This window comes from Thunnus albacares, chromosome 10 (assembly GCF_914725855.1).
Source record: "Thunnus albacares chromosome 10, fThuAlb1.1, whole genome shotgun sequence".
Taxonomy (NCBI): domain Eukaryota; kingdom Metazoa; phylum Chordata; class Actinopteri; order Scombriformes; family Scombridae; genus Thunnus; species Thunnus albacares.
The window spans coordinates 61638-85756 of record NC_058115.1 but is presented as its reverse complement, the minus strand read 5'-3'; the positions used below and the strand labels follow the sequence as shown (position 1 = coordinate 85756).

The window sequence follows — 24119 nt, the reverse complement described above, 5'->3', positions numbered from 1 at the left end:
TTTTATTATGTGAAATAGTCTTGCTCTTTCTTTATAAACATATAAACACCATGGAAGCATATTGTCATCCATGATACCTGTACAGTTACACAAAAAAGGCTGGCTGAATCATATTCAGTCCATTCGATCTTCAAACAGAATGTTGAATTCATTAGATAGTGAATGTTAGTTTTTAATGAAGTTGTTAGTCTTTCGCAACTCAAATCTTTTGCACATTTGAGGAAAATCCACATCCCGAATCTAGAAAAGTCAATGCAATCCACTGCTCTGTAGTCCTAAGGGCTGAGCTCTCCATATACAGGACCAATTTGATTATTATATATATATATATATATATACATATACATATATATATACATATATATATATATATATATATATATACATATATAAACAATAAATAAAACAACTCCTTTTAGCAAAGAGAGGTAACTGGCTGACATAAATCTCAGAGCATATCTATCTGTTATAAAATACACTATTTCAATCTAGTGGTCTGATTTCTCTTCATGATAGCCATCACACAGACTTTGATTATGAGACATCTTTGAGAAGCAGTGAAGTACCAGGAGACAGGCTGAGCAGTCATCTCTTGTGAACATAGGGTTCTTTAAGTTAGACACCAACTACATTCAGACCTTTTTTTTTGTCACAGTCAATTTTTTTGTATTACACAATGGACTGTGTATGTTTGGTATATATTTCTCCAGTAAGACATCTTTCACTGTGAGAAAGCCCTCTGTCAGATTGTTGAAAAGCCAACCAGGATGATGTTCAACGGCAATGGCATATATACTGTATTTTTACTGGGAAACACGACCATAATGACTCTTAGAGAGTCCAGACCTCACCTCCAAATCCAACATCAAAGCTCTTTGGACATATCCTATCAAACACTTTCTGTTTTCTCAAAGGTGAAAGTTGAGTTTTGCAGTACTTCTTTTAGCTCCCTTCATGTTGCTTAGTCAGTGGTAACAACAGCATTTTAACATGGCAACACCATATAGGGCATGTAATATTTGCATGCAAGTGTTGTGATTTGTGTCCAGTTCAGGATGGTTGGCCAAAAATGCGAGCTGCATGATTAAGTTAATCTGATTCTCCAGTTTAGATGGACAGGAGTTAGTTATAAAGTCTAGTTCCCTAGTGGTGGGGCATTTAGTCTTGATCCAATAGACCTAACAGGCAAAGAGGACTGAAGAAAATCAACCGCAAGGAAGTTAAATTCACAACTGTTGTATTTTTTTCAGCTCCATCTGGACTAAACATCTGTCTATTCTCCATTTAATGCTTACTGAGGTAAAATGTTTAACCAAGACACACGTTGAGGGGAAAAAATAAAGGAAGGAAAACTTAGGACTGATTTAAAAAGCACATGTTCTTTAACATTTCTGTTTAAGGCCATTTGTGTCTGTGAGTGGAACAGAGGTAGACAGTCTGCAGCAGTGGGCAGATGAAAGGGCAGACCAACAATACAGCATAGTCCTTTTCTACATCTGCTCTCAGTGATAGCATAATGTACAGCAAGACAGCTGAAAACACTAGCTGTACAGACAACTGGGTTTACGCTGTCAATAGTGGCCTCAACAGCAGAGAGCCAGGCCTTTCTTTAGAGCAGAGACAGGTCTTTAGTCCTAACTACTTTCATGTTAGAAGCAATTCAAAAATAATTAGTGAAATTTTTTAATCACTAAATGAAAATATACAATATGCTGAATTTCCCATGTGAACCATAATTTACACAATCTAAACATTTTTTTTAGCCTCTGCTTTTATGCATGAATTTGCAGTATGCTAGGGCGCTCTATATGCCTTAAGATTTTGATGAAATAATAAGGAAATCAGCATCAGATATGAGGCGTGAACCTCATCCAAATGTTCCAAATCCACTAAAGATTATCCATTTCTTTTTTCCCATGTAGCAGAAAAGGGTGAATACTGGTCCTAATGAACCAAATCACAGAAATACAGATTCTTCAGAAGTGTTTTTGCAAAGTGCCCTTACTTTATCTAATTCATCTTTGGCAGCACCTCCCCAGTGCCTTTTGACTGTAATTATTCCTTCTAGATTAAGCTAGTAAAGTCTCTGAGACATCATGTGCATGTCAGTGTGTTAGAAACACAGCTTTGACCTGCAGCTTCCATAGCAAACAAACTTAACATCCCTTTGTCTCTTTTCCAAATTGAATCTTCACAGTCAGGAGCTCAGGCAGTGCAAAAGCAGGACTGTCACCTGCTGGGATCACTCTTAATGACAGAGGAGTGTCTTGTGGTGTCTAGATGTAGTCATCATCCACTGGTTCTCCTGGTGTATCACAGTGATGGAGGAAGAGGACCACCACTCTCTGAAATACTCCTCTTTTGTTCTGTCGTCGCTCTGAGATCTCCTCCCCAATAGTCTCCATGCAGATGTCGGCTGACAGCTGGCCTTTACGCCGTGGAGCGTAGATGGTGGCTAACACATGACACAACAGAGAGGAAAACATTTCAAGTGCTTTTATGATCAGGTTGTGTCTTTGTTACAGGGACAACTGCAATGCTAATACTAAGAATTGTGTACATTTAGAGATCAACTTCTGTGACTGCTGATAGAAGAGATGGATGTGTTGACTGCACTCACTGCTTTCATCGTCCTCGAAGTCATAGCGGGCATAGCTGTTAGGATTGGCTGCTCTAAGAGTCCTCAGCCAGGGGAAGTCTGTTATCATGCTGTAGGGAGCGCCATCCACCACTCCTGAAAGTAACACAAGACATTGTAGAAGATGGTCAATTCTAAAGGGGTTGGTATAGTCCACCAGACGTGCTTGTCAAATGTTCGAATAGTTTTGGAAACTCCCTCCTCCCACACCACTGCAATGTCTGATATGGGGGGGATTGTGCGCAGCCATTTCTGAAACGGAAAATTCGACATTCACATCATGCCGTCATTGGTCAGCTGTGCTGAGATGAGAAAGTTGTCAGGGTTTTAACGTGTCTCTTTTTAAATTCCTGACATAACCATTTCAGTAACTTTCATATTTGTGCCACTATCCCCATATTTAAACAATATCACATGAACCTCCTCTCTGTGATGGTCAGCTTTTCACTTCGCCTTTGACTGAAACCATTCGGAAGAACTGTGAACACTTTTGACTTCTGATGTGGTCAGAAAACCCATTGTAAGAACTAGTTCTGATTGACCACAAATCAACCTTACGGACGAATGTGTGATGATCTCATATGTCTCCACTCTAAACCCTCCAACCAGCTGGTTGGTGGGTTTATTTAAAGGTATACAGATAAGCCTTCCCATTCAGCTTGTTTTCTTTGGAACATAAAAGACCATAAAATCTTCCTTGTCCTTTTTTCTCACAGTGTTTCTCTATGTCATTTATTAATGCACTGTAAACCCTTCCACCTATTCACAGTGGAAACATCTTCCACAAGGTGTACTGCTTGGTATAAATGAAGCTATGATGTAGTATGGAGAAATGTCTTTTTTCTTTTGCAACTTTCAGCAAATAACAAATTTAATTTCTTAAACAACTTGTTTATACCATGACTAAAACAGATTACATTGGAAGGCTGAGCAGGCTACTTTTAGTATATTTTAGTATTAAAATGAACATAGCATGATCCTGCTATGCACTGCATTTTGTAAACAGAACAACAGTGACTCTCACTGAACTCCAGCACATTGAATTTGAAATGAAACAATCACTGTGTGAAAAGTGTAAAGTATAGGTTTGTTTTGTCATGTCTTTCTTAATACAATACTGATGTACCCATATGCAGTCCAGAAAATATTTTGGACAGTTACACATTTTTTGTTCTTCAAGCTCTATGCTTCAGTACCATAATATAGATTAGTGTTTGTAATATAACAAAATAACATAACTGACTTCTGGGGAATTAATTTGCTCAAACTTAAAGCCAAATCAAGACAACAGTTTGACTTGCAGATTAATCAATCAGTCAGATGAATGATGAATCGGCATTTTGTTTCCAAATAACCGAAACTGTCAATTTTAGTGCTGTGTTTACAACAGTTACTGAGGTCAACAACCTTCTGACAGCTGAAGAAAAAATCATGTTAATAGACTTGTTGTGTAGTGTTAGTACCTGTATTAAAAGATACTTTTACAGCAGGGTTTAATCGTGTGCTTTGACTTTTGTTTGTTAGGATGTCCTTTGGTTTACTTTTGTTTGTTAGGATGCTCCTGGACCCTCCTAGAGGAATTTTGTACATTTTAAAGTTAAATGCATCAAGCTGGTACACTTTGAGAGCAAAATTAAGAGGCTATATCTATGAAGAACTTTGCGTTCTTGTAAACGATTTTGTGCTCTAGTAAACAATTTAATGATAAACACATTGGTTGTATAGATAGGAATGGTGATGACACAGCAAAAAAGTCACACCCACAAAGCATGGTAAACAGGACAGAGTTTAACACAGTTCACAAATGGTCAACACACAAAATTGAGTAGAGCATTCATTTAAGCCATCAAAGAAATGAAGCAAAAGTGGTTACTTGTGTTGAACTGGTTAATTTTTTTTGAAAATAAAGAATATACTTGATGAGGAGGGCACATTGTCATTTCCCTGTTCAACTTTGTAATAGAAAAATTTAAGCTTTCAACCAAAAATAAACCTTTTTCATCTGAAAACATTTTTCGAGGCCGAATCAAATTGTACCAAACTGGACTTGAAAAGTCTGTATTTCATGCGTGGGGGCCTTTAATACAGATTTATTATAAATCATAAATAGAGGATGATCATCTGTCCCCATTGGCAAACTTTGTAACCTGAGTTTTGACATTTAATTTTCCTGGGCTTTGACAGTAACAGTTCTAATGCCCTTTTGTGGTTGAATTCCTCTGGGCTTGACCCATTGATGGAGACCCCCAGGCAGGCAGCCAGGTGCTCTCCTTGCAGCCTGTTACGAAGTTCTGATTTGACCTGAAAATGAAGGTAACCACAATTAGCCAAATGAATGAAAATAAAAGGTGCATTTGGAGCATACTGTTAATACTCTTCTTTTAGTTAAGAGGATTATGCAGTTTATCATGTAAGCAGGTTAAATGTTTGGCACACATCTTGGCAACTTCAGTCATACTGTCATGCCCTCTGTCCTTACCCTGTTCATCGTGGAGAAGTCTGTCTCACAGTTGATGTTTCACACCGGGATGACAAGTGCAACTGCTGAGTAATGGGTAGATCTGTTCCCAGTTGTCACACTCACTGGCAAGCAAAGTCATTATTTTGGCTTGGTTCATCTCCTAGAGAAATAATTTTAAAAAGATGTTAATTTACATTATTTAAATTAAACGAGGTGTGTCTGACTCTGCAGGTTAAATTGAATAATTTGAGCTGGTTTATTTACAATAGGATATTTCCCAACAGGTAAGTATAAAGGTAAGTGTATTGGGTTCAGCATGGTGATAAGCATTAGGTAGATTTGGGGATTTGTAGGCTATCACTCTGATCCTGCTGCACAAGAATGACTAATTCTGACGATAAGATAAATGAATACAGTGCAATATCTAAATATCATTCACCCACCTTGAATTCTCCATGCATGTGCTCCTTGAAGGACTGCCACTCCTGGAGTATCAAGGTCTGTGCAGCTGCCTGTGGTCCCAAAATGCTGAAGGCCCCAATAATATTCAGATTCTGGAATCTGGTGTATCAGGTCCCTGTTGTAAGGACTGGCTACCTAGAATTAGCAGAAAAGAAAAATAAAACCCCCAAACTCTCCAAACAGCAGAGAATTTAAGGCACTCTTCCGATTAATTAAAGTACCTTCATCGAATTGACAAGTTTAAAACCAGACTCTGAAACGAAACACTAGAGTTTGGCATTGTATTCACTACTCCCTTACAAGGGTATGTTGGCTGAAGTCTGGTTTTAACATGCAATTTCAATGAAGACATTTTAACTCACAGGAAGAGAACCTTGGATTCTCAATTGCTTTTTGAAACTATGGAACCCCAAACAAAAGAGCACCTTCAATCTAAAACCCAATACTCTTTTATATTCTAATCTGAGAAAAACAAACATTTACCTCTCTCATGAATCTTGTCCACTGCTCCTCTCATGGCATGGCCCCACTGTCCTCAACATCCTGTTCTCTCCTGATCTTTTCCTCCTCATGATGGAAGGCTCCAAGTCCAAGGTCTTGGTGGAGATGGGACACAAAGGACCCAGGGAGCCTTACCTGAATCCTTGATGTGTCTGGGGGTCTCAATCGTGATGGGAACCCAAAGATAGAAAGACTAGTGCAGTGTTTATTCAAAACATGCCTGTTCGGAATGGGCAGATTGCTTGCTTATTTCTTTAGAATATATATATATATTTATATTTATTTATATTTATATATATATATTTAGAATATATATATATATATATATATATATATATATATATATATATATATATATATATATATATATATATATATATGTATATATTTATTAACTGACAAACATATCAGTGAAAATGATACAGATTTAATAAATTAAATGGTTTTAATCCAGACAGAAACTTCATCAGTGAGACTAAACTGAGGTTGAACTGTAAAAGCAGTTTATGGCCTTCCATTGGTTGATTCTGCTGCCAAACAAATGTGTCTGTGCTCCTATTGGCTAGTTTTACTGCCTGCGCCTCTGTTTTTTTCTCCTGTGTATGCTCATTCTTCTCTCTCAGGCAGTTTAACTGAGCGTGTCTTTGTCCTGCTCAGCAAGTCAGAGCCCTGAAGCCCTTTCCCTGCTGTGATGTCACAATATTTGTATTAAACAGTCCCCATTGCACTCAGACACAGAGCTAAGCAGCCCGCTGTTCACTTGTTTATTCAAAGTTTATTAAACGTGTCGCATGTCCAAACAACTTCACACTCACACTGCATTTTCTTAGGTCCTCAGCAGTACATCCGCCAAGTGTAAAGTCGAGTCAGAACCCAGAAGCCCGCCCCACTGTGATGTGACAGTATTTATATCAAACAGCCCCGCTGCACTCAGACACAGAGCTAAGCGGTGCGCTTGTTTATTCAAAGCTTATTAATATTAAATGTGTCACATGTCAAAATTGCACCAAAAGAGCGTTTGTCACAATCAGAAAATTACATATTGCTGTCATTCACAGGCTTTGTCTCTCTCAGAGAAAACTTTCCAGTCTGCCTCTGTTGCTCGCTTGTGCTCTCAGTGCGCTCATCCTCTCTCTCTCTTTTTCTCGTCTTTTTTAAAATTACTCAAGAAACCAACAACAGAGCATAACTTTTTGCGTTATTAAACAAAGAGAGATGCTGTCCCCTCCTCTTTCTCATGGCAGGATTGTACAGCTCTGATCGTGACATGCAGTAACAGAGCCCAGAAGCCCTGCCCCGCCGCTGCAGAGCAGAGCAGCTGATGACTTGTTTATTCAGAGTTTAAATTTATTGATATTTATCATGATGCGTGTCTAAATTGCACCAAATTTGACACAGCAAATGTTTTTTCTCCAGCAATGCACCCACCAAGTCAAATCAATCCGATGAATGGTTCAAGAGATACGCAAAGGACATACAGACATACAGACACACAAACAGAGATTTGTTGCTTTAGTAGATAGATGTTATTGTTGGCATCAGATTGCTGTAAATATAACCGGGTCTATCATGCACATGTGTGCATGCGTCTGTGTGTCTCTGTCGGGCTGAAGCTTTGTCACAAATTGACATCTTTATTCAGTTTTTAAAGTCCAATGTGTAGAATTTAGTGGCATCTAGAGGTGAGGCTGCAGACTGCAACCAAATGAATACCCCTCCCCTCACCCTACCCTTCCAAACATGTGGGAGAACCTACAATGGCCAGGAAACTTACAAAAAACGTGAAAGGCTCTCTCTAGAGTGAGTGTTTGGTTTGTCCGTTCTGGGCTACTATGGAAAAATGGTGGTGCAACATGATGGCCTCCATGGAAAAGGACCCGCTCCCTATGTAGATATAAAGGGCTCATTCTAAGGTTATGAAAACACAATGATTCTTATTTTCAGGCGATTATACACTCATTAAAACATACTTACTAATATTATATTCCATTTCTGCCAAGTCCGTTCCACCAGATGCCACTAAATTCTACACACTGCGCCTTTAAGCCAAAGTTTTATGACACACTTTTGGAACCTTGCCATTTTAATCTGGTATAAGGTTTTTAGTCATTGGACGTTTTTAGATTTTTAACTGCATGACCTGATTTCTGACACTAGCACAAACCTGTTTGTTTTTAGCAGTGCTAGCACTGAGCCTACTCCTAACTAAAACAAACCATGCCAGCTACACCCTGTCAGGACGGTGTACTGCTGAGGAAAGCAAACAAAGAGATTGCTGACCTTATGGAGGATATCCAACAGCTCTCTGATGAACTGCTGAAGAGGGACTCGCTATTGTCCACCTTCATGGATGTGGCGTATAGGCAGTCCTAAAAGTTGGCCTCGCTCAGCATAGCCATCCACGACACAGTTGTGTGGGATCTCGCTACCTGTCTGTGGCCCTCCTCCTGCTTGACACCTACCCACCAGTCATCCTTGGCTGATGTGGTGGCTCGTGGCCGCAAGAGGGACTCGAGATGGGCTCTATCCCTCACCTGAGCCTCTCCAATCACTATGCAGCCCTGTGTGATGACACTTTAGTCCATCTAGCTGATGCCTTCGCTGCTCCATCTCTTCCGGATCTGGACCTCAAAACAGTGCCTGCTGACACCACAGCTTTCCCTCCACTGCTTGGGTGGCTGGCCACTCCACCGTGAAACCAAATAAATGGCCCTCATCCCAGTCTTCGACCCCTTGTCTTCCCGGTACAGGATCCTGAAGGAGGCTGTGCTCCAACACTCTGGTGGTCTATCATCTATTTTTTATCATCTATTGTTTTTCATTGTCTTCTACTATTGTCTTCTTAATGTCAGACTTGAGTCAGTATCAGTCAGTATCATATAAAGACCTTGGAGATGAAAAGTTATCAAAACAGTGAGTTTTCAACATTGCCAGGGGGGTGTGGCCGGACAGTGAATTTCGATCCTTCACCATGAAAATTGAAACGGCCATAATTCCGGCATACATGATCCTAGGAGACCCAAACCTTTTGTGCTTGAAAAGAGTCCCACCCTGAACACATCCATGTGTCAATACTGGATCTCAGTCATAGCGCCACCTACTGGCAACAGGAAGTAACATGTTTTACACTTTGACACCCTGTGGGAAGCACAGTGATTGGATCCACCTCAAATATACTCAGAATAGCCTCAGGACCTTGGAGATTGTATATTCCGAAGTTGGTGACCTTTTGTCAGACGGTGTTGCCATGACGACGTGGCGAATTTCAGTGTCACGCCATGAAATTTCAAAGCCTTCTAACTTCACTCCACATGGTCTGATCTTTTCCAAATTTCATATGCTTGTTAAGAATCCCGGTCTGAGGATACGTACAGGCCCATATTTAGTGACAGTCATAGTGCTACCTACTGGCAACAGGAAGTTTGAAGCGCCACTCTTTAGCTAACTACTCCTAGCAGGTTAGTCAGAAACACATCAAATTTGGTGAGCCAAGGTGTAAACCTTGATGATGATAACTCCTGAAGCCTTTGAGTTTTCACCAAAAGCTGTTGCCATGGAAACACATTGTTCGCCACAAAATACAAAGCTGTTTTAAAGGGCCAAGACATGCTCGAAAACTCACAAAACTATGCACACACATGGCAGGTCTTAAAGTCTGTAATATCATATCGGTGGCTAGCATAAGTGTGGCAGAATGGCTCTACAGCGCCCCCCCTACAATATTTCAACGAAGCTGCCCCTGCGCCACGTTAAACCTACATTTACGAAAATCTGCACACACATAATCATGCCAGGGCGCACAAAAAAGTCTCTTGTACCCATACCTGAAACCCAACAGGAAGTCGGCCATTTTGAATTTAGTGGTCAATTTTGGCAATTTTGCTTGTCTTATATTTTAACGAACTCCTCCTACAGAATTCATCATAACGATTTCAAAATCAGTGTGTGTCATCTAGACTAGTTTATGATCAAAAGTTATCAAAAGATTTAGTTAACGTTGAAGTGTGTGGCCGTGGCATGGCGTTGAGCCTCAAGAACTTGGAGTTTGCATATTCTGAAGTTGGTGACTTTTTGTCAAAAGGTGTCGCCATTACAACATGGCGAATTTCGATGTCTCACCATGAAATTTCAAAGCCTTACAACTTGAGTCCACATGGTCTGGTCTTTTCCAAATTTACCATGCCTCATAAGGGTCCCACTCTAAAGACAAGTACATGCTCATATTGAGTCACAGTCATAGCGCCACCTACTGGCAACAGGAAGTTTTAAGTGCCACTCTTTTGCTCACTACTCCTAGCAGGTTAGTCAGAAACACATAAAATATGGTCAGCCCAGGTGTAAGACCTTGATGATGATAACTCCTGAAGTTTTTGAGTTTTCATCAAAAGCCGTTGCCATGGCAACACATTGTTCGCCACAAAATACGAAGCTGTTTTTAAGGGCCAAGACATGCTTGAAAACTCACAAAACTTTGCACACACGTGACAGGTCTTAAAGTCTGTAATATTGTATAGCTGGCGGGCATGGGTGTGGCAGAATGGCTCGACAGCGCCTCCTACAATATTTCAACGAAGCAGCGCCCGCACCACGTTAAACCTACATCTACGAAAATCTGCACACACATAATCATGCATAATCATGGATAACAGTCCAGGCCTGAACACATCTACATGACAATATTCCATCAGTGATGCAAAATGGCTCAATAGCACCCCCTTTGAAATTTCAATGAAGCAGCCCCAGCAGCACGCAAAATAGTGGACAAAGGAAGTGATGTTTATCTCCTTCTTGAACTGTCTGAAAACAACTCGGGTCTGAAGACATCTACATGCCCGTGACAGAAGCCCTTCGACTGTGCCGCACCCCAACTTATGCAATGGTGCAAGGGCCCAATCATCACTGCTTGCAGCTTTAATTCTTATCATTATTACTTACAGTATAATGTCTCCAATGGTAACAGCACTGTCTCCAATGGTAACCAACAGTACCATAGAAAGACATAACATAAACTCTAAAACATTATAAGCTAATCATAACACACCTGCTCCTTGATGTGAAGGAAGTTGAAATTTGCCGGTTGGAAGACTTTTCACAGCCGTGCAAGATGTGGCAATATGTCAGCCTGGAGGTATACACCAGTACCACAAACCTGTAGGTTGCACTAACGGTGTATAGGCCCTTGGTGACCAAGCATTTTTAAAGCACTGCCTCCTCTGCCAATGTGGCAAGCACAGCTGTAAGATTTCTCTTGAGTATCTCAATGGCCAGGTGCTGATTTGCCACCATGTGTCTTTTTCCTCCCGGAAATAATAAACCAGTGTTATGTCAGTATGGACTTACACTGGTTAGTACTGAGTAGATGGGAAATACCATCTGTGAATGATAGTATATGTAATAAATAATATACTTTCATCTTCAAGTCAGACAGTCCCAGAGTGGTAGCTGCTGCCTTCAGTGCTGCAACCCAGTTTGCACTATGATGGAAGTACAGGTGTAGTTCCTGGAGGTGGTCCCTGAAGGTCACCATGTATTTCACATCATTTGATGTGTCCTTACTGGCCAGGGCAAGGCGGCAGGCGGCACAAGCCACAGTAACAATCATGGGGACGCTGTTGGTTTGCTACTTAGAAACCCCATTTACACGCCCTGTGTTTACATGTCAAATAATACAACAAGGCAAATTGCATATACATTTCTTTCTTAAAAACACACAAACATGGAATAGTAAAATGATCACACCTGTCATAACCACTAACCCATCAGTGTCAAGCACACATGAGTTTCTCTGTTGGCACCTTTTTCTGCTTGTTCTGCAGGACAGCTTTCACAGCAGTGACAATGGTGTCAGCCTAGCCATCATTGACAGTCATGATGTTGGTTAAAAACCAGTCCCTCTTTATCCAGGTATCTGAATGAAACAAAAACAACATTAAGTATACCATGATAATTGTTTGATAAAAAATAACTCAAAAAAGAAATGAAAGAGCTAATGGGGGAAAGCAGGAAAACAGGAATGTCTAAAAATATATTCCTGACAAAGCAGGAAAAATCACATCCCTGATAATGTTATTCATGCCTTTATTAGCTTCTATTACTCCAACTACTTTAGAACCTCAGAGATACAAAAGTCCCATCTTTCGAACAGACTCTCTGATTGAGACTGTGATGTGCTGGTGTGTTGCGGTAAGTATATTTTGTCGTTTCCGGTTGCTGACTGTGTTTACTGATAGCATTTTGCTGCTCTCAAATCAGTTAATTCTACTATATTCCTCATTACTGTGGATAAATACCTGTGGTATATTTACACTTACACTAGTTCTACTCAAGCACTCTTAGCTCTCTCTGTCTTTTAGTGACTTTTCTCGCTAACCCCACAGTTGTTAGTTACTTTAGCTCAGCAATTAGCTTAGCAACTAACTTAACTAAGCAGTTAGCAATGGCTTCTCTCTCTCCCTCTCGCTCTCCTGCTCGGTGTGTCATATGTTTAGCTATTCCTCTGCCTCCTTTAGTGATAATGATACGTGTAATAAATGTAGTTTATCTGTAGTGTTGGAAGCGAGGCTCAGTGAATTGGAAGCGCAGCTCTGCACCATGGAAAACCAACCATTAGCTAATATAGTTAGCCACCCCCCAGTAGCTGGTGCGGGCTGATCTAGCATAGCTCCTACTCCCCCGGTAGTTCCTGAGCAGCCGAGAAGCCAGCGTGGTTGGGTGACTGTCTGAAGGAAGCAAAGCCCTAAGCAGAAGCCCACGGTTCACCACCGACCAGTTCACATTTCTAACAGGTTCTCCCAACTCAGTGACACACCCGCTGAGAAACCAACTCTGATTATTGGCAGCTCCATAGTGAGAAACATGAAGTTGGCGACACCAGCAGCCATAGTCAAATATATTCCTGGGGCCAGAGTGGGCGACACTGAATCAAATTTAAAACTACTGGCTACGGATAAGAGTAAATATGGTACGATTGTTATTCATGTCAGTGGGAATGACTCCCGATTATGCCAATCGGAGGTCACTAAAATTAATGTTGAGTTGGTGTGTACATATGCAAAGACAATGTTTCATAGTTTTCTCTGGGGCCCTGCCAAATCTGACCAGTGATGACAGACCCATATCTAATCTTCCTTTTCTCTCTGAGATCCTTGAGAAAGCAGCTGCTCATCAGTTAAGCGACTTTCTACATAACAACAGTTTAATTGAGGATTTCAGGATTTAGAGCGCATCATAGCACAGAGACAGGACTGGTCAAAGTTACAAATGACCTAACTGCATCAGACAAAGGACCTCTCTTTATACTTGTTAGATCTTAGTGCTGCATTTGACACCACTGACCATCACATCCTATTACAGACTGGAACACTGACATTAAAGGAACTGAATTAAGCTAGTTTAAATCCTGTTTATCAGATCCATTTCAGTTTGTACACATTAATGATGAATCCTCCACACCCACAAAAGTTAGACATGGAGTTCCACAAGGTTCTGTGCTTGGACCAACACTATTCACTTTATATATGCTTCCTTAAGGTAATATTATTCGGAAACACTGCATAAATTTTCATTGCTATGCAGATGATACCCATTTATATTTATCAATGAAGCCAGATGAGATCAAACAGTTAAATAACCTCCAAGCATGCCTTAAGGACATAAAGACCGGGATGACCTGCAATTTTCTGCTACTAAACTCAGATAAAACTGAAATTCTTGTGCTCAGCCCTAAACACCTTATATGTCCTTTCACTCACACATAAAACAAATTTCAAGGACTGCCTTTTTCACTTATGTAATATTCTAAAAATCAAGCAAATCCTTTCTCAAAAAGATGCAGAAAAAATAGTCCATGCATTTGTTACTTCTAGGCTGGATTATTGCAATTCATTATTATAAAGCTGCCCTAACAAGTCTCTAAAGACTCTCCAGCTGGTCCAGAATGCTGCTGTATGTGTACTGACAAAAACTAGAAAAAGAGATCATATTTCTCCCATTTTAGCTTCACTGCTTTGGCATGCATGTTACTAACTTGGCTTCTTCCCCGGAGTTTTTTGTGCTTTCTCATCTCGTAGGAACCTCTAGGATGCAAACTGTGGGCCTTTGACACGGGGATGGTGCCAGGATGGTGGTGCAGTCCTGTTGGTGTCCTTCTCCGGCTATTACTTCTATTATTATACTAGTCATATCTCTATTATTATCATTATTTTTGTTGTTGTTATTCTTATTCTGCCTCTCTGTGTAATTTTAGCCTCTCTGAACACTACCCATTAACCGCATCTGAAACTTTTGGGATTGTGTTTTGAATGGGTTGATGATGTGGCTGGAGCAAGGCTTACAAATTATGTGATGCAATTGATTTGTGGAATTTAATGCTCTGTTGGTGGTGTTCAGTATTGATATGATGCTCTAGATAATCCTTTCTGTAATGGACAGCCACGACCTCCACAAAGGGTCTCATTTTAGGACCATTCTTTACATACATACACACATTTGAAAGATCTGAGAGGTCAAGTCAGAAAAAGGGCCCAAATTCATATGGAATGCCCCCACTTCCAAATGCAAATATGTACAGTCCCCTCCAAAAGTATTGGAACAGCAAGGCAAATTCCCTTTTTTTTTGTTTTTCACTGAAGACATTTGGGTTTAAGATCAAAAGGTGAGTATGAGACAAGAGTTAAGAATGTCAGCTTTTATTTCCTGGTATTTACATTTAGATGTGTTACACAACTTAGGATATATCACTGTTTGTATTACACCACAGCATTTTTAGGTGAGCAAAAGTAAAGGAACAAATAATCTTAAAGTAAATAACATTTAATATTTGATGGCATAACCCTTGCTTGCAATAACTGCCTCAAGCCTGCGACCTTTTAACGCAGCTTCTTTCAGTTCTTGTTTGTTTCGGGGGGGTTCTCCCTTCAGTCTCCTCTTCAGGAGGTGAAATGCATGCTCTATTGGGTTAAGGTCAGGTGATAGACTTGGCCAGTCTAAAACCTTCCACTTTTTTCCCCTGATGAAGTCCTTTGTTTTGTGGGCAGTGTGATTTGGGTCATTGTCCTGCTGCATGATAAAATTCCTCCCGATTAGTTTGGATGCATTTCTCCGTAAATTGGCAGATAAAATGTTTCTGTACATTTCGGAATTCATTCTGCTGCTACCATCATCAATAAATATTAATGAGCCTGTTCCAGAAGCGGCCATGCACGCCCAAGCCATGACATTATCTCAACCATGCTTCACAGAAGAGCTTGTATACTTTGGATCATAAGCAGTTCCTTTCTTTCTCCACACTTTGGCCTTTCCATCACTTTGGTAGAGATTAATCTTGGTCTCATCACTCCATAAGATTGTGTTCCAGAACTTTTGCAGCTCATCTCTGTACTTCTTTGCAAATTTCAATCTGGCCTTTTGATTCTTACTGCTGATGAGTGGTTTGCATCTTGTGGTATGGCCTCTATATTTCTGCTCTTGGAGTCTTCTTTGAACAGATTGTGATACCTTCACCCCTGCACTGTGGAGGTCGTTGGTGATGTGACTTACTGATGTTTTGGGGTTTTTCTTCGCAACTATTACAATATTTCTGTCATCAACTACTGTTGTTTTCCTTGGCCGACCTGTTCGATGTCTGTTGCTCAGTACACCAGTAGTTTCTCTCTTTTTCAGGACATTCCAAATTGTTGTGCTTGCTTGATTTTCCTTCTTTTCTCAGCTTCAAAATGGCTTGCTTTTCTCCCATAGACAGCTCTCTTGTCTTCATGTTGGTTTATCCTCTTTAACAAGAAATGCAGTCTTTATAGGTTTAAACCTAGGCCAAAAAGTAGACTAATCATCCAGAGCTATTTAATGTTTGAACAATCAACCTAAAAGGCAACACCTAGTCAACAAGAAACACCTCAGTCACATGTTCCAATAGTTTTGCTCACTTGAAAAATGGGTGGATTCAAACAAAGGGTGGTATGTCCTGAGTTGTTTACCACATCTGGATGTAAATACCAGGAAATAAAAGCTGATATTCTGAACTCTTGTCTCATATTCATCTTTTGATCTTAAACCCAAATGTCTTCAGTGAACAAAAACAAGGGAATTTGCCTTGCTGTTACAATACTTTTGGAGGGGACTGTAACTTACCATGTGAAGTAACATAAAGCCAGTATTTAAACTGAAGCGATTGCAGCCATTCAGGATTCCACCCTGATTTCTGGTGTTTGCCTGCACCTAGATGACATAAACAAAATAAATATTTCCCACAAACACCAACAACTACTGAAACTACTCTAACGTGCTGCCCCTTTCTCTGCTGTCAAACTCACCTGCTGTCCCTCCTTCAGGGGAGGCTCTCCCCTGCTGCCACTATGGGAACTACCTGCCTTGTCCCTCCATGAGAGTCAGCTGAGGCTGTCTCTCCTGCTGCCCCTGCTGTCTCTTCTGCAACCCGGAGAAGCTGTCTCTTCTATTACCAAGAAACAAGTAATGTTAAAATTCCAGTTACTCCAGTTTATTTCTTGACAAAAGCCTATGAATAATCTGTTTGGCTACTGACTTGCCGCCTAACTATGCTAGCTATGCTAGCTAGCTACCTCTGTAGCTGTGTCTTCCTCATCTTGTGGTGGATTTCGCTCTCTCTTCTTGAAATATTTAAAAATGCTCATGATCTGAAAATCAAGGGTAAAAAACAGTAGCCTTATTTCAACTTGATTAACATTACAAATTGCCAAACATTACATGATAAGCCAACTTGCTCCTCAGATGCTGAAAATAGTTACATTGTCAGAGCTGCGGGTAATAATGTTTACGTTAGATAATTAGCTAATGTTAGCTAGCTAGATATAACATTACATTACATACAGCATTACATATGTTATACATTGTTTTTCACAACTAGCAGCTGGATATGTCAGTTGACATAAGTGAGGAGACTCGCAGCTTACGTTCTTAGCTAACATTAGATTAACACTGATTATAAATGTTAACGTCTGCAGTAACATTATCTGTTTGCTGTTATATATTGATAATGATAAAATTGTGTTTGGACTAGTAGATAACTACAGTGGATACTGTAACATCAGTTAATGTTACTTACATCAAACGATGTGTCCTCAAAATGCCTTGGTGTCTCAGACGTAGCCAGGAATGTTCCAGCGCGTGTGTGAGTGCATGTACAGCGGGGGGAGGGGCCTGACTGGGAGTGAAAGATGCTATGCTGAAGCAACGGCGCAAAACACAACGTTAGAGACCTTTTATTTTAGAAGAAATGTAAAAATATTTCCTGTTCATTATGAAACTGTGGTGGGACAAATTAGACTGCCAAAGTCTAGGTAATAAATGGGAAACACTGGAATATCCTCGACTGGCTGAGTCAATCACCTGATCTCAATACGAGACTACCTCTTTGCATCTACTAAAGACAAGAGATTATTTACTAATTCCACCTGCTGAAGACCAGGCTAAAGGCAAAGAGAGCCCACAACAAGCAAGAGCTGAAGGTGTCTGCAGTGAATGCCTGGGAGAGCATTACCGGGGAAGATACAAAGCGTCTGCTGGTGTCTTTAGGTCCAAGACTTCAGCTAGTCATTGACTGCAAAGGATTTTCCACTAAATATTAAATATGATCACTTTGTTTGACTTCATGAGCATCTGTTCAATTGTGTTTGAACCCCTAAACTTTGAGCTCTGAAAAGTGCTATATCTGACACACAGCTCTTTCTATATTGATGTAAACCTACACAAATTAAAGCTGAGACTTGGCACTTTAATGTAGTATCCATTAATTTATTTCAACTTAAAATTGGACAAGAACAATTGTCCCCAACAATTGTTCTTCAGGCTCCATAAAGACAGGAGACTGTTTACTAATGCTGTAAGTTTTGGTTCAGAAAAGTAAGAGAGAGGAGAAAGTGCACAGGAGAGAGGGATAGGAGCATGACATGACAGGGAGTCAAGGAGTGATGACGGAGGCCTTGAACCAAGTTGAAGGCTTTGCCAAAGGAATGGTGCAAAAACAAGTTCTAGGTATTTATCCCCAAAATAGCCTATAATAGCCTACAGTAAGTAAGTAACTAAATTAGTTATATAGTTATAATTCAGCTTTTTCAGATTTAGAAACATATGGTTCCCTCATGGCCTGGTAGTAAAGTTTGAGTGTGTTCATATTCATATTAGGTGAACACAAGAGGACTTATAGCCCTTTTTATAGTGCAGTGCAGCAGGATAATGATCCTGCACATACAGACATGGCAACAGTCCAGATAAGGATGAAGTGAAGCTGACAGCATTTCAGGCCTGGCAGAGCATTAACTGAGAGTATGATGATGTTTGTGGGTCAGACACTTCAGTAAGTTATTAACTGAATCTACATATTAAACATGGTTATTTTACTCAAGCTCATTTTAACATGTACAATTTGGGGAATTATATATAATTATTTATAAAAGGGCAATGTCTCAACATTTAAACATAGGTCGTTGTTTCACTTTAAATCCTATATGCTTGAATATAGAGACAGCAATGTCCTGTTCCTTAAAGAGTGCATTGTAAATGATTTAACAGGTTACTAGCTACAAAGCAGAAAAATGTTTGGTTGGTTGATGTGTATGTGCATGTCCACCTTCAGTGGTAACATATAAAGTAAATTGGTCGGTGTAGGTCTGACAGTGTATTACCCTCCAGCGTATAGATGTCCCGCCCCCAGGGATATTTGGGATACTTCTTCACATCCTCTTCTGTCCTGGTGGCCTCTGGGAAGAACTCATACTTGATTAACTCCCTGGGAGAGAGACATACACAAAGTGATCAATTTATGGCTCACTAGTGACACGTCATGTTCAAACTTCATACTTTGACAATACAAACATTTTAACTTTGCATTTCATTACATTGGTAGTCATAGATAACTGATTGGGCTCATCCTTTTGTGGGCTTGATGCTGTAAACCCACAATAAACTTAATTTGTCTTTCTCTGGAGCTTTCTTTCTGTTTTGCTACATCCAATATATTCTTCTGTGTTTGTATGCGCACAGTGAAAATGTGATTCCACCTTCCTACATTTATGTATATCTACATAGCAAATTACACAGTAAGATGAAACTGACCATTGTGCCTTCAATAATGATGGTGACAACTCGTTTTTAGTCATTTTGAAACAAAAGCACATAGTTACACGAAATGCAGGACTATTGGGCAGTAGTTTTGTATGAAGGTAAAGTGAGAAAACAACTGCCAAGTTCAAGCTAAGTATGGAAATTCCGTGCTCAGCACAAACACACTTATAAGCTTCTGGGTAAAGAGAGACTACCTCTTTGCATCTGATATGTGAACTCACTGTAAGAGTGAGTGACCCAATCAGCACTTGTCTAACCATGAGCACAGCTGCTGTACCTACACACCAGTAGGAATCAACATTTCTGTTCAAAGCAATCTCCTAGAAGCTAGTAGCCCACACATTGTAGCTTCAGGGATTATGTGAGACAGAGGCAACAAAAACAGTAATTCCAGAACTTTTTAGATGACTTTTGAAAAAAAACTGACACTACAGTTGGACTATTCTGCCATGACAGATACTACTCACTGGCTGATGTTGGCTATGGTGTCCATCCAACTGCGAATGCGAACCTTGTTGCGTATATTTGGAGGATTGCTGAATTCGTGCACAATAGCAATGTGATACGGATAGGGCCCCTGGAAGAGCTGACGCTCCAACGCTACTGAGTCAATCTGCAGAGAGGAGAAGGAAAAGTAAAAAGATGGAGTGTTCCAGTGAGATGAAACAGAACAAAGGAAGTAATAAGAGACAGAGGGATGAAGAGAAACAATCAGGTATGATTTGAATTTCATCAGTTTGGAAATCGTGGGTAATGTTTTTCTACCTTCACTATGTATATAGGAGGTTAATTTACTGCATAAAACTGTTCAAACAACAAGCAGCTAAAAATGTCCAGACTGGTTAAAAGCTACAATCAGTCAAGCTGTTGGTGACTGTTACTCAGAGCTTCTAGGTGTTTTTTTTTTTGTTTGTTTGTTTTTTAATAAAAGCCTTTAATTCTCCTTGCTTGAAGACTTTTTAACTATGAGCCACATGCAGTCACTTTTGTATTATAGTAGTTTGATTGCTACATTGAAACATTATCCATCTCCAAAAGCAAACAAACAGAAACATTCTCCAAATGTTATTTTTTGTTACTGTAACTAAACAAAGTTTAATATCAATGGACCCCAGGAGCAACCATGCCAGTAGAAGCTAATGGGGATTCTGTTAACAATAAAAACATTCTCATTACTCAATGATAATAATGTAGGAAGTAAACTAAACATGGTTGATCACTGTAACAATAACTTTTAAAAATATACTGGCACTGTAGTAGTTAGATTTTGGCACAAACTAAATTCTAAATACATTTGTGCAGCAACATAGCTTTATTTCCTGTGATGTAAATAAAAGCATGACTTTAAATTTAATTCATCCACATGCTGACAGCAGTTTGTCATATTTAGTGTGAATACTGTATTGAGAAGCCTGTACTAGGATACACATATCGTGTACTGTCTCTTGCCCAGCACAGTGGATACTGATGTCTGAACTATGTTTTAGGTTAGTATCCAGTTTCTACAGAAACAGAGATGACATCACAGATGACAAACCTGGTGCATAGGGCGCATGTAGATGATACGGTTCCTCTCTGGAGGCATTCTCAGTATCTGATCCAGGACCTGTTCCATGTCCAGTTTCTTACACTGAGCATAATCAAACCTGTTCACTATCGGAGCGCTTTCAACTCGCAGCTGTTTCAACACTCGACATCTGGTGGCTACAGAGAGACAGAAGACACAAAGAGCAGTTGATTGAATGCTTTCTGACTCAGTGTAAAAACTGAACATAAACTGCTGGGAGTTATGTTTATAAAACAACATAAAGTTCAATAATGGATTTCTTCAGAGGACTAACTACTTTCACACAAAGTCTGTATTGACGCAGGGTAATGACCCCATTTTCTCATGTATGACTCATTTATACCTGCTATCACAGGATACTGGATCTGACTCTAAATATGTCTACTAAACTGGGCTATCATTACTGGCTTTATTAAATATTAAAAAGTATTTAAAAATCCAACACAAACTCAGATGTAAACATACTTTTTACAAAAACTACAATCAAAGATATTGAAGCTAGCAAACAGTAAATATATGACTGATTTGCTAAACCGGTTCCAAAGAATGTTTTTGACACTTTCACCTGTCTAAGTGAAGAAAAAACAGAGACAAGTTTACAAAAATAAGTTTACCATATTTTATGAAATAGTGAAAAATGTGCAGAGGCAGGAATGTCCTTACATAGAGACTTGTGTGATGTACATTTAGTGACACATGAACCAAAATTAGTTGGTTTATATATTGTTTTATGACTTTATTGTACTGACCCCTTTCAGTCAACATGGGACATTTTGTGGTAGTTGGCGAGACCTTCTCCTCGAGTACCTTGCAAACTTTACATTTGTACTTTACTACTACTACCACTCCTCCCACAGTTTGGGGCAACATACACAAAATCTAGGATGTCATAGCATCCCCGGAGGAGTATATAAAACCTGAAGATCTCAAACTTGGTGCACAGGATCCCTATGTGATTGCCCTCAGCCTATGGAAAAAAAATCACCAATAGCACCACCATGTGGCCAGTTATAGAAGAAGTAGCATTTTGATTAACAACTAACTGACTGTGAGGTGTAGAAGAAACTTTTTTCCTGTGGATTCTTTGGATACAGATGAAGACACTGGTATATGCCATGTCCATTTGCACAGGGGAAATATTTCCTCCATTTAGAAATTTTTTGCAAAACATTTTTCACATCCTATTCTCCATATTTTATCCAATCTTCACCAAAATTTGTACATACCATATTTGGACAACCCCTGGAACAATGGCTACATTTGTTTTTTTGATATTCCATACCATTCTCCTGCAAGTGGCTACCAAAGTAGTCGTTGGGGTTCAACTTGAATAAACTGGTATAACTCTTTGATATGCGCACATTGGGCCACTGAGCAGCCCTATAAAATTTCACAAAATTTTACCACCAGGTGGCACTAAAGTAAGCAAGAATATTTAAATTACTGTATTTCTAAAGGGGGAAGTCTGGTTCGGTGAGCGTTTCAAGATGGCAGTATAGACTTCTAACTCTCCCGGTCAAATAGTTAAAAACCCCACCAAAACACAAAACTGTTGCTCATAAAAAAAATTAAAAAAAACTAAAATGACTGCTAAAGCTATCCAAAGTCAGAGCAGAGACATGCAAGACTGGAAAACTGAACTGACGCAAGAACTAATGGATATCAAAAATGACTTCACAAGTAACATTAAAATAGAATTCAACAATTTCAAGACACAGATAAATCATAAGTTACAAAATGTTGTTGGAGATGTCTGCAACCACGGTACAAGGCTAAACCAAGCAGAGCAACAGGTGGAGAGGTTGAGACAGCCAACACTGAGCTAAGTGACACTTTGATTCATTCTCTCAAACAGAGAATCCTTTAAGCTAAAATAACATACTTAAAAGGAAGATCACGACATATTGATATTTGCATTGAGGAAGGCACAGAAGGAACCTTGATGCTAAAATTCACTGATAACTTTCGAAAGATGGTGCTAGCACTTGACAGAGACACCGATCTACTGTGTGCCCACCAGTTAATCAGCCCTAAACTTCAAGACAATGCGGTCTCAAGATCTATTCTGGTTAATTTCCAGAGATATGACACGAAAGGCAGAGTACTCAAAGCAAATCACCCACGAAGGAAAAGAGGTCGTGTTTGCATACAACTTCCCTGCCAAGGTAAACAGTAAACAACTTCCCTGCCAACGTAAACAGTAAACTCAGGGAGTACAAAGACATTAAGAAAATTCTCAAGGAGAAACATTTGTTTCCAGACACCATATCCTGCCAAGATGAGAATTCACTGGAAGGATGGATTCTGCCTCTACAACAATGCAACTGAAGTATCCAAGGACATGAAAAAGAGAGGCTATCTTGTGGACTTGCCATAGAAGACTGAAACAACTTTGAAACAGAAACTTAACCCAAGGCATACACTGGAGCAAAACAGATGGGGACCACAACCTACAAGTCTGAGAGAGGCTCAGAGGTTTCCACCGACAGCAGAAATCTCCAGGTAAAGCGAACATACACACACACCCTTTTTTTCTCACTTTGCTCCCTGACCACTTTCTCTGCAGTGATAATTTCACTATATTTGAACTGTCCATTTCCCCTCCTGTTATTTAATTTAATTTTATTCAATCCCTCCCCCCCCCCGAAGGTGTCTGCAGAACCCCTACAGGATGTAGGACTGTTTCTTCAAGATCACATACATAGGTTTGAGAGTGTGGTAGGGCTGTATAAGGTCCTGAAGTTGGAAGTCACTGTTCCACTGGTTCTCGATGTTCTTGCTAATATTATTTGTTACTGTTCATATGTTGATGTTGCCGGCACATTTAGTTCGAACAGCTGTCATGGGATACAGTAACTTTAAAGTAGCTTCTTGGAATGTGAATGGCTTGAACAACCCAGTTCAAAGGAGTTGAGTAATGACTAAAATAAAGAAGAAGGGAAAATAATCAAATTATATTTACACAGTAAACCCTTCTATCTCAAAATGAACATGATTTTTTTTTTTTTTTAAATTGGGTATAGGAACACATTTTACAGCACCTCTAAGACAGGTCACAAAAGAGGGGTCGCAAAATTATTACATAACTCTATTAATTTTTAATTAGTTAAGGGGATTAAGTACAGTGAGGGCGGATATATTGTGTTTGTCTGCTCCCACAAAGTGATCACAAACTTAAAAGGTCTTGAACTGATTGCTTCAGAATCAAAAGGAACATTAATTTGTGCAGGAGACTTAAATGAATGAAGAGCAAATGGAATACTATAATATAATATAAAACAGGAATGTAATGCCTCAGACTAAATTACTGAGAAAAGGTCTGGATGAAATTGGCTTACTGGAGGTTTGGAGGGACTTGCATCTTATGCGATAACAATTATACTTATCACTCGTCC

General features: G+C 39.6%; 1 protein-coding gene across 1 annotated transcript in view; it reads right to left on the bottom strand.

The window, feature by feature from the left end:
• Positions 1-339: 339 nt before the first annotated feature.
• fbxo38 (F-box protein 38) overlaps positions 340-24119 on the bottom strand; it is a 68295-nt gene continuing 44515 nt past the window's right edge. The window contains exons 17-21 of the mRNA XM_044362929.1: positions 20695-20861; positions 19625-19770; positions 18719-18822; positions 2621-2734; positions 340-2455 (exon numbers count right to left, since the gene is read on the bottom strand). Coding sequence (XP_044218864.1) covers positions 2277-2455; positions 2621-2734; positions 18719-18822; positions 19625-19770; positions 20695-20861 — 710 coding nt within the window. The 3' untranslated portion in view covers positions 340-2276. The remainder of the gene's footprint in view (positions 2456-2620; positions 2735-18718; positions 18823-19624; positions 19771-20694; positions 20862-24119) is intronic.